This window comes from Episyrphus balteatus, chromosome 2 (assembly GCF_945859705.1).
Source record: "Episyrphus balteatus chromosome 2, idEpiBalt1.1, whole genome shotgun sequence".
Taxonomy (NCBI): domain Eukaryota; kingdom Metazoa; phylum Arthropoda; class Insecta; order Diptera; family Syrphidae; genus Episyrphus; species Episyrphus balteatus.
In genome coordinates, this window is record NC_079135.1 from 12566901 (window position 1) to 12580843 (window position 13943).

At 30.7% G+C, this 13943-nt stretch overlaps 1 protein-coding gene across 1 annotated transcript in view; it reads right to left on the bottom strand.

The window, feature by feature from the left end:
• LOC129908556 (calcium uniporter protein, mitochondrial) overlaps positions 1-13943 on the bottom strand; it is a 169490-nt gene that overhangs the window by 107279 nt on the left and 48268 nt on the right. Inside the window, exon 2 of the mRNA XM_055985148.1 lies at positions 710-800. Coding sequence (XP_055841123.1) covers positions 710-800 — 91 coding nt within the window. The remainder of the gene's footprint in view (positions 1-709; positions 801-13943) is intronic.

Sequence of the window (13943 nt, forward strand, 5' to 3'; positions counted from 1 at the left end):
ACAAAACTGCGTTTTTAGTTTTTCTCAAAAAATGCGGAGAACGGAAATATGGCGTTGCCGTTTTTCAAAAATTGACATGTTTTTTAAGTTCATATATTTCATCAAAGCATAAGTCAATTTTATTAAAAATTTACAGACATCATTTTGAAGTGTAAAATGTAAAAAAAAAATATTTTTAAAAAACATTTAATTTTTAAACTTTCGATCTTTTTTTTTTTTTGATTTTTTTTTCTCGACACTAAATAAAATCTTAAATTTCCAATTGACATTTAAGATAAAGATACTGTGAACTACAAGAGCAAGTACGTGCGACCCAGTCGTGCATTTTTTTCATTTGTGCATGTATCCAAGCTATTTGTGAAATTGTAAAATTCATGTCTTGAAAATTTTCAATTTTATGTTCTTACAACTTTTCCATTACCTTCCAATAATTCTTTTTTTTTAATCAGTTTCCATTTTTAATATGACCATGTTAAGCATTTACTGCAAGCTAAGCCCTGAGTATTTTAGTATATGACGAAAATAAAGAAAAAAAATAAAGTTCCATCAAGTGAAAACATATACATGTTAATACTACTTTGATATTCTGAAATATGAATAGACCCACCAAAATAATTTATTTTAACCATTTAAATCCAAACCCATTCCAGGATTTTTCCTTAAAAAAAAAAAATAAACTTCAATCTTTAATCATATTTCTCTCACTTACCTGAACAATCTTCTTCCTGTGCAGGTGGTGAATTTGATGTCTGTGATGTACTGCAATATCTTGCTCTCCCCCTATAATCTGGCCTTGATTCCTGTAAATATAAAATTAATACAAGAATAAGTAAAGAAATTAACTTGAAACCACTCTTTATAAAAAAAAATTACGTATACACCACAGTGTACCACAAAAAAACTAAAAAATTACCCCAAAACGCACAGTGAATTTACTATGTCATAAACTCACAACAACAAACTTGTATAAATAATGAAACAAACCTACTTATACCAAGCTAGAAAATAATTCCAGCATAATTAAGTACAATTTTCTTCCAAAAATTCATTTACAACTATATAGTTAAAAAATAAATTCACAGAAGGTAGTTCCACCAAAACCCACTAAAAGTAGTTTTCTTCTAAAACAAACTGACAGCAATGATTCACCACAATTTCAAGAGAAGAGCAAAACCTTCATTCTATACAAATAGATGATGATAATAATAATAATAATTTGCTTGTAAAATACAAGAACCCTTCCAAAAACAAACAAGCAACTGTTTTCCTGTTTTTGCCATTAATATCCTTCCTCTTTTGAAGTAATTTGCAAGATACCTGGAATATAAACTGAATTCCAAGACAACTTAATTGAAAGAACACACAACAAACAATATCCAATCAAGTCAAACAATGTTATCCCGGGGAAACTTCTGATGATTTCGTTTGAATTTATCTCGTTGAACTCAATTTCACCACCACGCAAAAAAAAAAAACCGTGTTTTCGAGTTCAATTTTATCTTGTATCTTCGCATCCGTTCAAAACTTCCTAAATTAAGTTTTCATTTCCATCCATGTCGTCTCGGAGGGTAACTTGCTCAGAACTCATAATACCTCCTCTACCTCAACGACTTGTGTGTGTTTTCAAAAAATCCATGTTCTCGAAATCTAAAATACTAAACCGCATAATACACCTGGGAACAAACTATAACTACTACTCGCACAGTAGCTTGTAGCTGTGGGTGCGAAAGAGTGCTTTGTGGGATGTCTATCTATCCACCTGCCTCTGGAATCCTGATTAATTTCCGATGCTCCAAATTCCATGTAAGCCCTATTTATGCCATGCAATTAATTAATACTGCAGTTTTCGACACATATAAATAGAGTTTGCATCGGCCAAAAAGGTGGTGGCGGGGATGAACGCAGCAAAGTTAATTGCTTATTCTGGTATACGGAAGGCAGAAAATTCACCACAATTGTGCACCATGCGTCACCGGTGGTGGCGTCCGTGTCGTCGTTGTCGGCCATATTTGGCTCGTTTTAGAATGACATTGTAGGTCGGGACGGGGCGACTCGACTATTCGATTTAATGGACCAAAGCCTTGATGGGAAAACAATATGTGTGTGCGACTTGAGTGCCTTAATTGCTTGGTTATTGATGGCTAACCTGGTTTCCAACAAAAAACAAAAAAATTAAAAAAAAACAAGGACGTAACGGACACACGTTTATCCTTTCAACGTAAGCGGCAACACATGAAAATGGGCAAAGTTTTTGGCAACAACTGTCAATGGCATATGCGATGACAGAGATGTCCTTTTTGCGGAAAAGATGGAGGAAAAGAAGTTTTTTTTTAATGATCCGGTAAAGTGACACACAAATGGGAAAACTTTCCAAAATCTCCATTAGTCAGTTTTTGTCTTTTCAAGAGTTATGCTGGAAGAAATGACATAACCGAAGCGATGACGACGAGACGTCTTTTGGGAGTTTTTGATGAGAAAATTATATGATAAATTAGAATCTCATATCAGGATTTTTTTGTTTTCTCTTATTTCTTTGCAATATTCTTTCATTTTACTTATCCGTTCACTTTTGTTCTGAAAATGAAATAAATTTCAACAGAAAATACATCGTTCTGTCATATTTTTTTGTATTTTTTTTTTGCTATTTTTTTGAAGCATGGAGATTTATTATTTGTTGACAATGTGGCCTATTTGACAAGGCTTTTGATTGATGAAATTGCATAAAACAAGATGATGACTTGCAAACAAGAGAGAGGATACATATTGGATTAAATATTTGTTTTTTTTTTTTTTGGTTTTTATTCAAAAGTTGTTGTTGGATTTATGAATAAAAAAGATTTTTTGTGTGTGGATTTGAATGAGCCAACCTGACTCTGATGGTCTTATAAGTTAAGACCATTATTGAAATTGTTATATTTGACGGCTTTATTTATTACTTTTATTTCTTTCTGTTGAGTATGGAATAAAAATTTTTAGTTTGACATGAGGACTAGACAATGAAGATGATTTATTACAAGAATTATGGGATTGAAAAATCTGTTTAAAAGTCATAATTTAGGAACGAAATGACGTGATGGGACCCACAAGGATAAGTTTTAACTAGAGGTCAGGGTTGGGGCCTTTTCCTCATCTTTCTTTTTTAAATAATCACTTCATGTTAGTAGTTCAGTTTTGAAAACTGAATTCACTATTTCCATTCTTTTGCAAATCAAGTTCACCTTTTTGCAAAGCAAATTCACCATTTTAAAAATTCAAACTCATCGTTTTGCAAATCAAATTTACCTTTTGCTAACAAAATCTCTTTCTTACAAAAAAATTCACTCTTTCGCAAATCCAATTCATTTTTTTTTTCGCAAATCGAATTTTATATTTGGAAATCAAATTCTCTTTTTTGAAAATCAAATTCAAGCAAAGTTTTGCAAAAAAGAGAATTTGATTTACTAAAGGGTGAATTTGATTTGCAAAAGCGTGAATTTGATTTGCAAAAGGGTGACTTTTATTAACGAGAGTGTAAATTTGATTGGAAAAGGTGAACTTGACTTGCAAAAGGAGAAATTTGATTTCCGGAAGGTTGATTTGATTTGAAAAAGAGTGAATTTAATTTGCGACATGGTGAAATTGCTTTGCAAAATGGTGAATTCAGTTTGCAAAAGGATGAATTTGATTTCCGGAAGGGTGATTTGATTTGAAAAAGAGTGAATTTAATTTGCGAAATGGTGAAATTGCTTTGCAAAATGGTGAATTCAGTTTGCAAAAGGATGAATTCAATTTGCAAATGGTGAATTTGATTTGCAAAGTGTGAATTTGATTGCAAAATGGTGAACTTGACTTGCAAAAGGAGAAATTTGATTTCCGAAAGGGTGATTTGATTTGAAAAATAGTGAATTTAATTTGCGAAATGGTGAAATTGCTTTGCAAAATGGTGAATTCGGTCTGCAAAAGGATAGATTTGATTTGCAAAGCGTGAATTTGATTGCAAAAGGGTGAACTTGACTTGCAAGAGGAGGAATTTCATTTCTGAAAGGGTGAACTTGATTTGCAAAAAGGTAAATTTGATGGCAAAAGAGTGCATTTGATTTGCGAAAGTGAGAAATCGATGTGCAAAAGAGTTTATTTCATTTGTAAAATGGAAAATTTAATGTAAGAATTATTTATGAAAAAATTTTGGATAAGAAAGAAATTAAAAATATTTCAGCCCAACGAATTTTCAAGTCAATCCATCATAACAAAGGAAGCCCCAACCTTAAGTGACAAGTTAATTGTAACCCCAAAAAATTTTGTTTGCGTAATTAAAGTGTTTGTTTTTTATGTTGATGTGTTGCTCTTACCTTAACTTTAACAATCATCTAAACGTCAGCTAACAAAAGGAAAAAAAAATATTCAAAAAGAAAATATAACCCTGAAACGTCCTTTTTAATTAAAAAGAAAACCAAGGCAAAAAAAACAAAGAACTTCTGTGAGGGAATAAACTCGATAAATTCCTTTAAAGAACTTCACATGCTCAAATATTAATATCCTTACATCATACTACATGGACGTACCAATTAACCACCAACTAAAAGTTCAGCCCTTCAAATTCTCCCTTATATATTCCATTCTGTGGCGGTTGGCGCTCAAACAACTTTTTCAACCGCTCACTATAATAATCTCATTAATTCAACGTTGTTAAGGCCCCTCCTTGCTCATCAACCATGCACACAAGACTTTGAGAGAGAAAACAAATGTCCCTACACACATCCCCACCTCTTCGTTTAATCCTCCCCTCTGCAATAATCCACGTCGCCCCCTCTTTTTATACGAAGCGATCATAAAATTATGAACCAAATTACCCATTTATCGCTTGTTGACGTTGTTGCTTTTATAGTACCTACAACAAACATGTGAAATAAAACAAACTGAAAGGAAAGGCACCACCATCACATCCGCCATCAGCAGCAGCAGACTGACGCCACCTATTTGTCTCTCTGCCCTTTTATTTAGAAACACACACAAATGTTAAAGACACACCCTCTTTTTACCCCCCTCCTGTCCATAGTCATAATCAGCATCGTAGTTGGTATAGAGTCGCTCTCGTCGTTATGCCTTGGAGCCCATATTGCCACCAAAACCCTTTGTATACTTCGTTCCTGCATTTACATTTATCCACATGAAATTTTCACTTCGCTTTAAAAATGAATACAATCCCGTTCCCGTTTCTGATCCGAAGGATATGATACATGGCTACAAACGAATAAAGAGCTTCAAGGCACGTAAAAAGGATTCGTTGGGTTCTCATTTGAACTGAAGGCTTCAACATTTTGGGTGTTTTTTTTTCTTCATTTTTTTCTCAGCTGACATGGAAATGCAAAGGAATAGTGCACTTCAATTGCATTGCTGTGCCCCCTTTACCCCCTCCTTCCCTACAAACTCACTTACAGGATGCATTTTGTAAAGTGGAATTTTTGCATACTATATCCGTCGGATGTTTTCACTTAAACTTTACAGCATACACCCCGGAGACAACACCTTAAAGTTTCCTCTTAAGGGGCATCTCTGGGGAGGTCAACGTTCAAGGGATGCTCATCTAAAGCCACAAAATCGATACAAAATAGTCCCGGTTGTAGTGGTTATAATCTTTGATTCACTGATTCTCCAAGCCAAGTGTTTCTGACTCACCGAGCGACATCATAGTCGTCAACATTGTCAACAGACAATTATCCTGAAGCTATTGTTTTTCTGCAACAACTTACCCGCTTGGCAGAAACAATTTAATAGTCAAGATGACAAAACTGACGAATTAGGATGAGCAGGCAACGAGCGAACGAGAGTACGGTTGCGAGACAATGAGCATTGTTTCAAAGAGTGTTTGTTGTACTTTTTTTTGTTTTTTTTTTTTCGTCTAGTTTTATGAGAGTGTGTGTGTGCATATGTTTGGGTAAAGGCGAATATCCTTTGAAAGATCTCTTGAGAGAAAATTGAAAAAAAAAAACTGAAAACTGAAGTTTGTTGTTGGCAATTCTTGCTGCAGACTTTTCTGTGTTTTCTTCGTTTTGTTAAAACGGAGCGCAACGATAACGAAAGACGATGATGACTAAGGACGAGTCTACGATGAGCCTGTTTTTTTTCTCTTTGTTTTTAATTTATATTCAAGTGGAACACTCCGCACCAACATCCACCACCAGAGCTTTTGTTTTTTTGCGGTAGTTTGAATGTTATTTTTTCCATTTTTTTTTATTTTTCTTGAATAATTGAGTTGAATTATTGCAGCAATGGTTAAAGTTGAAAAGGCGCTTACAAAAATATAAAACAAAACAGAATAAAGTTTAAAAATAAAAAAAAAAAAAAAAAGGATGCGGACAGAAAACAAAACATTTCACTAAAACTCAAGTACCGGAAAGTTTGAACTTTTTTTTTCTGGTGAAATACGATCACGAATTGATGCATAAACAAAAATTTGTATGATTACCCAAATTATTTTAGTTAAACTTATTGTGTTTTTTTTGTATTGTTTTCATTTAAAAAGTTTGTGCCTGATGGAATTTGAGTTGGGTTTTTTCATTTTGAACAGCAGGAGAGCTTTTGAATGAATGAACAAGACTTTCACTTGATTAAAAAAAAAAACGATTATCGAAATAATATTAATTTTTTTGCATGTATTCGATATTTTTCAGAAAAATCGATATTTTTCAGGATAATCGATATTATTTTTGGAATATAAATTTTGTTAATAAAGTTGATTTGGTTGAATGTATTCCATTCAACCAAAACAACCCACAGTTTATAGCTTCTATAAGACTTCTTTAAAGCTTTTATTAGAGTTAAGAAGTTAAACTCTCGCCAACATTATAGTAGCGAACTTCGGTAAATTTATAAGGGTTAAATGAAGTAGGGACTTCGGAAATACTTTTTTAAAAGCTCTATAAAATGATTTTCAGCGAAACTCTACAAAATTTGTAGAGTTTGTATATTTCTTGTAAAATAATTTACAGTCAATGGTAATGAAATGCCCTCCAAGACCATTTTTGTATATTTTTAGTATAAATTAAAAGATGTCGAAATCTGCTGTCACCCAGGGTCCTCGAGGTGTGTCGAATCGTTCTATTTTCAGTCAATTGTATGTGGTTTTTGCTGACATTGAATTAAAATACCGTGGAAAGTGATTGGAATGAATCAGGCTGCGAATCTTTAGCCTCTTTTATTAAAAGCAAATGATATCTAATTTTTGACATCTTTGGAGTTTTTTTTGGATTTCATTTAAATTAATTTTTATAAAGCTCGTATCCCACCTGTGACAAAAATTCAGTTTTTTTTTTTGTACACTGAGCCAAAAAACAACGTAAAATCAATCGAAACCACTTTGAATCAATGGAAAATCACTCCATTTTTAGCCTAAAGTGGAAAATGATTGAATCAAAGTAGCACACTTTAAATCTAAGTTGTTCACACATTAAAAAAAATTAAAAAAAGTTAAACTGGCATCCGCTGGGGATCGAACCTGCTATACCTGGGTTGACAAGCTTTTGCTTTACCACTGTGCCATCTCACTTATAAAAATTGATGTGACAAACTGTAACTTAAGCATAGGACGATTTTTAGAAAATTAATGAATATATTTTACACCATTGATTCAATGTAGAACGGATTAAAAATTACTATGCGTTTTTTTTCTGGGTGTAGAAGCTATGAAAGTTTTGTTTCCTTAGTTCATAGATTTGAATAACAAATTGAAATAGATTTTGAGAGATTCTGTAAGCAAATATCCTACTTTAAAATCGCTTCTTTTTATGTCCCACCCGTGACGATAAAAAATAATGAAATCAGAATTATGAAAGTTTTCTTAAATTTTATTCAATTACATATGTGTAGACTGTGAAGTTCTAAAGACACAAAATAAATGAATTGTACAAGTGTACCCTACCGTGACGATTGATTAGGTAACAAATATTTGATATTTTCAGTTGTAAGATAGCGATGAATTATCTTGAAACAAATGCCTGCAGATGGGTATACAATAAAATGGAAGGATAAATTAATAAGGGATTCTGATAATTTGTTTTTTTATTTTAACTGATAGCATTTTTAATTTTTTTTGTTTCTAAATTTGTTTTGAAAAATATAAACAAAGGTACGACTGCGTTGTACGAACTTGCTCTTATGGTCAAATTAATAATTAAAGCTACAAAATTTAGTTTTTTTTTGTAAATTAAGAAAACACCTTCTAAAATCTTTTAACTACATATTTGATTCTTGTAAAACAAAGTATTTTTAATTTATTTTTTTTATTTTGTATTAAATTCCTAAATTATTCGTATAGAATTAGGTATATTTGGAATTTCTATTCGTATTTTATAATTATTAAAAACATTAATTGAAAAAATATTCAAATACTCTAAATATTCTTTTTGGAAAGTGCCATTTCAAAATACTATTTTATAACGAAAACTACAAAAAAAAAATTAATAAATTCTCCCACTTATTTAATAGGTAAAATAAGTATTATGACTGAAATAATATATTAAACTTCATGCTAAATAAAATCGTAAAACATTTCTGCTAATGAAAAATGTGCACTGTACATTTATTCAACTTTCACAATCTGTCTTACATTTGAATATTTGAATGGTTGCCAAAAAAAACACCTTGAGACTATTAAAATTGCTCGTTCTATTTCAAATATGTTAAATATCATATCAAAAATCTTGCATCATTTATTTATAGCTACATCATCAACAAGTGGATATAGTTTTCTAATAATCGCAATTAAGCACTTAATCAATTTCATTAAATCCCTGTTTGCAAACTATTTAATAAGGCTTTTATTAAATAAACTAAAAATTTATTAGATTTAATAATTCATTCGTCTAGCGAAAAAAAAAATTAAAATTAATAATAAGAATCTAAAGATTTTACCGACACAAACAGTGCCAAGAAAAATAATAATTTTTGTAGCTTTTCTTTCGTCTTGCACCAGTTGTACGTTTTTTTTTCTTTTTCTATACAAAAAACATAAATTAAGAAGATTGAAAAAAAAAAAAAAAATCACTCATCTAAGTTGCATGCAACCGGCACTCGCCTCCTCCTTGATGCTTTTCCGTCTTCGAGCTTAACTTTATTTCATTATAAATTCTTGTGGACAAATATTAACATTTTCTTATGTGTGCACAAAAGTGGTGTCTCGTCAGTTTTGGTGAGTTGACTTTGTCAACTTCTCTAAAAGCTTCACCTAAAGTATTTTCGTTTCAGCATTTTTTTGTTTTTATTTTTGTTTTTTATAATTTTTTGTTTTCTTCTTAAATAAATAATTTTTTTTTTTTTTGTTTTTAGAATAAAATATAAGAGAGAATTTATATTTTTTATTTTTTGTTTTATTTGAGTGCTTGGTTTTTGAAATAACTAGATGGAACATTGAGGTGGTTTTTATTTTTCTATTTTATTTAGATAAACATTTTGTTAATATTAATGGTTTTTTGCTTTCTGGTGGGTAGACAAAAAAAACTTGAGTGGATTTTTGTTTATCAAAAAATGAAAATAAAAAAAAATCGTTCTTCTTTAAATAGATCTTTTTTGTTCTTAAATTTATTGGTGACAGAATTACCAAGATGAACTTGAACATAAAATTCTTTATAAAGTAGTCCAATTAAAATAAAGTACCTAACGTTCTTATAAATAACAAAAAATCTTGATACTATGTTACTAATTACTTGTATAATAAGTGTGCATAGTAAATAAAAGATATCGTAACTTTTATCTTATTCAATCTCTCGGGTTAGTGTCGAGTCTAAATTGAAGTACATTTGTATAAAAAGAATGATACCTTTAAGCACTTCAACAACCCCCTTGAACCAATCTATCTCAAAATCTTATATGTTTGAAAGGAAAATCAATAATTAGAACATGAATTTCAATCAATCTTACTTGGTGGTGAATTTTTAATTGGAACACCATGAACCACACATGCAAATTTCATTTAATATTTACATGCATGCATCTACCGGATTTGCCTATATTTGCAATTTTACATATGTATTTGTATGTGAATTTATAGGAAAAGAGGATGTTTGTATCTTAAATATGACTTTTAAAATTGATGGTATAGACAAATTTAAAGATAGATAAAAAGAAAGAGAATGAAGAGAGAGAAGCAATTTTTTTTTTTTGAAATAGCGAGCTTAAATCAAATATGTAAAATTTCGACTGACCCCTAAAAAATTTAAAAGGTCAACAAATTGCCTACAAAGGTCAACGGGCTTCGTTATTTGCGATTCAAAAAAAAAAAAAAAATTATCAAAAAATAGTTTTAAAAAAAAATATTACACATACACCAGAGGGACCTTTAAATTTTTTAAAAATTGGTACAAAACTTTCTACCGCTTATAAATTAAAAGCCTAATTTTTATTAATAAGGTAGTCTTAATTCAAATGTGGTGACTTCATTGAAGTAGAAACATAGTTATTTAACATTAAAATAAAATAGAACCAGCTTCCCCCAAAAAACATACTCCAAATCCATTCTATTTTTAAAGAACTGGCAAAAATTAACAATTTTTGTTTTTTCATTTTTAAATTTTCTTCCTCCGTTCCAAATGGTTTTTTTCTTTAATTTATTCAAAAACAGTCAATTAGAATCTTGAAGGATTAACTATTTTTCGGTCAAACACCTGCCACGACTTGCGAACAAAAATCCCTTTTTTATATTGTGCGTACATGTCTACAAAATGAGGTTAATGAATCCTCTTTATTCAGTCCCTCTACTAAACCGAGATTGTTTGTTCTCATATCCAAAAGGCACGACGACTACAACTACGACGACCGACGACGACCATCAACAACAATTAAATTTCCTTTCTTGTAAAATGGCGATGGGGCGCCCCATCCTGTCCGTTATTTCGCTGCGGGAGCGGGAAACTTGCCATCATTAAAACAAGATTCCTTTCAGCTTTAGTTCATCCACTTAACGAAGCCGCGGAGCATTGGCGTTGAGTTGGCAGCAAAGGATCTCCGTCTCTTTCTACTTTTTTTTTATAATGTCCACAAGGGAAATGGTAGGGAGATTGCTATTAAGCGACCAACACTTCCCTTAAAATAGGGAAAAGCCGCCATTAAAATAAAAAAGCGGAAATAAAAATAAAACACACATAGGCATGTCGCTTATCTTGTTTTTTTTTTTTTTTTCTTTGTATATCTTTTAGTTAGATTGTTTACTTTTTTTTCCAGGATTTTCTCTTTGCTACCGTGTCATCGTCATTTTATATCAATGTTTGACTATGTGGGTGTGTCTGTTGTACGTGGGTGTTTTTTGTATATTAAAGACCTGTTTTTGCGTTGTGTAATCCAATTGAGATCAACTTTGGGTCGCGGATTTGTTTGTAGTTAATTAGAATCGCATTTTCTGTAGTAGCTGAGTAGTTGGCTCTGTGTACGCGTGTACAGCTCCTGTTGAGTTCGTTTACTCCCCAAAGCAGCAAAAGGATATTTTATCCTTTCTTGTGTAATTAATATTTTTTAATTTTTAATTTCTGAATTTCGTCTAGGATGAAGAATAAAGAGAAAAAAGTTTAAAAAGGATTTTGAAAGAGGCCGAAATAGAAAAAGGATTTTTTTTTTAAACACACAAATAATATAATTAAGGTTGGGCATCAAACTATGAGGAGGATTTTAAAGGATTAAAAATGAATTAAGTGTTGGTGACCTGTTTCTTTTGTTTATATTTTCGTTTTGTATTTTTTTCTTTTTATACAATTCCACTAGACCAAGTGTTTTGTGGTTCAAAATTTCTCTCTCTCGGATTTGTTATTTAATTTTGTTGGAATTAGTTGAGATTGATGGCAAAAATCTAATTATAATAAAATACATTTTTTTTCTTTGTGAAATGGAAAAGTTTGTCTTTCAATGTTGTAAGCTGGTTAAAGGATTTTGTTGGGTTTTATACAAAAAAAACATAATACTGAATTTTTAGACAGAAGTCAATTTATAGCGAAAAAGCTCTTTGGATTTTGGATAAGATTAATGATTTGTAGAATATTCTTGAATAAAATTAATTTTATGAAGGAATACTTTTAAAATATTAAAGATTTAAAAAATGAGCTCCCAGTTTTTTTTAATTCTCTTCTAAACTTCCCTTAAAAAAGGAGTCTTTATGAGCCTTTTAACTTTGAGAGCAAATAGACCCGCATACCTTTTTTCATTGGAACAGAGAAAGTCATAGTAAAGCGTGTTTCACTTTTATAAATGAGTCATTTCTTGTACACATAATGGACTGTATGGAACAAAAAAAAAAAGGACAAAAAGTCTAATGTTTAGTTGACATTGTGACCGGAAATATGCTACTTTGGGTAACATTTTTAATGCCCAAAAAATGGTCTATTTGATGATGGTATAATCTTGGCAACACATTGTTACATAGTTTTTAATAAGAAATTTTTTACAATGAAAAAGTTTTTACTCTCATTAGCCATAATTCAAGGTTTAATTCCAATTAAATTTAATTATGTTACTATACCTGGAAAAGCTTGTGGAATATTAAAGGAAAACTAGATTTCAAAAAACGAACAATGGCTTATGACAGATTTATAGTTTTGCATAGAAAAAAAAAGTATATAATGTTACACCTAACCTTAATATGGTTTTTGTTGGGGGTTAAACATTAGATTTGAGTGTATGAAAATAGGATGTCCTTGTTGAAATTAATATTCAAAATAATTTTCTCTATGAACCTTGAAATTAATAACTACAGTGGAATCTCGCTAACTTGAACACATACAAAACCAGGCCTGTTCAAGTTATTGGATTGTTCAAGTTACTGGAACATATAAAAAAGTATGAATTCAATTTGTTATTATAAATTAATGTAAATGACGCAAAACATGATTACGAACGTAGTAACCTACATTGAAGAAATTCAAACTTCTGTTGAAATACATTTTTTTTTTTGTTCAAGTTACAGAGCTTCAAATACTTTAATTATTCAACTTATAGAGTCAGCAATAAAAAAGTTCAAGAAAATAGGATGTTCAAGTTATTGGATTGTTCAAGTTATCGTATGTTCAAGTTAGCGAGAGTCTACTGTATGTCATAAAATTTTAATATTGTGTTTGGGGTTTATAATTATAATCCCAACAACAAAATACCATCCAAAAAGGATGTAAGTAATGGCAAATTAATTTTGTTTTAGAGAGAACATACTTGTTTAGGCTTACCTAATAGAAAATTTTGTGGGAGAAAATAAATCAAAATCGTTGCCACATCATCGAGAAATAGGTAAAAGGTCTCGTGTAAAATTTGGATTATTTAATTTTTGGTAACATTTTGTTACATTTAAAAGATGACTGCCAAAGCACAACATCAAACACTGAAAAAGGTCAGTTTTGATGGATTTTTAATTTATAGGTTGCGTAAATGGAATTTAAAGCATTCGATACATGTATACATTAGGGATTTCATTATTTTAGATTTGTTCAATTGACTAAAAATAATTAACTAATTAATTTTAATTAAGGGAAAAAGCTACAAGGAAACAAGGTTAAATCAATGAAAAATCACTTTGTTTTAACTAGGTAATCGAGGTAATGAAAAAAATTGGGGTAAACTTTGGCAAAAACTCTTTTTAAATGCTGTTCATTTCTTTTCTTGAGAAATTAATTGAGACAAATCTTTGCAGACGATTGCAACTTCACAGTGCAGAAAAATGGGTTCCCTCGCAAGGTAAAAAAGCTTTCTTGGGATTTTAAGGAAAATTCATACGTAAAATTCATAATCCGGTTTGTGTAAGTAAGCAAAAAAAACATATGTGGAAGAATATAAAACGACGCGCTGCATGAACTTGAAAAAAATACGCGCTAAACTTTTATAAGGATTAGGACACTCAAAGCTAATGAATATCGACTTGTCAGCCCTTTAAAGTTTTAACGCCAAGTCAGTTAAAAATGTTGCTTCTTATTTAATTTAAATTTTTCGGCAATTTTGAG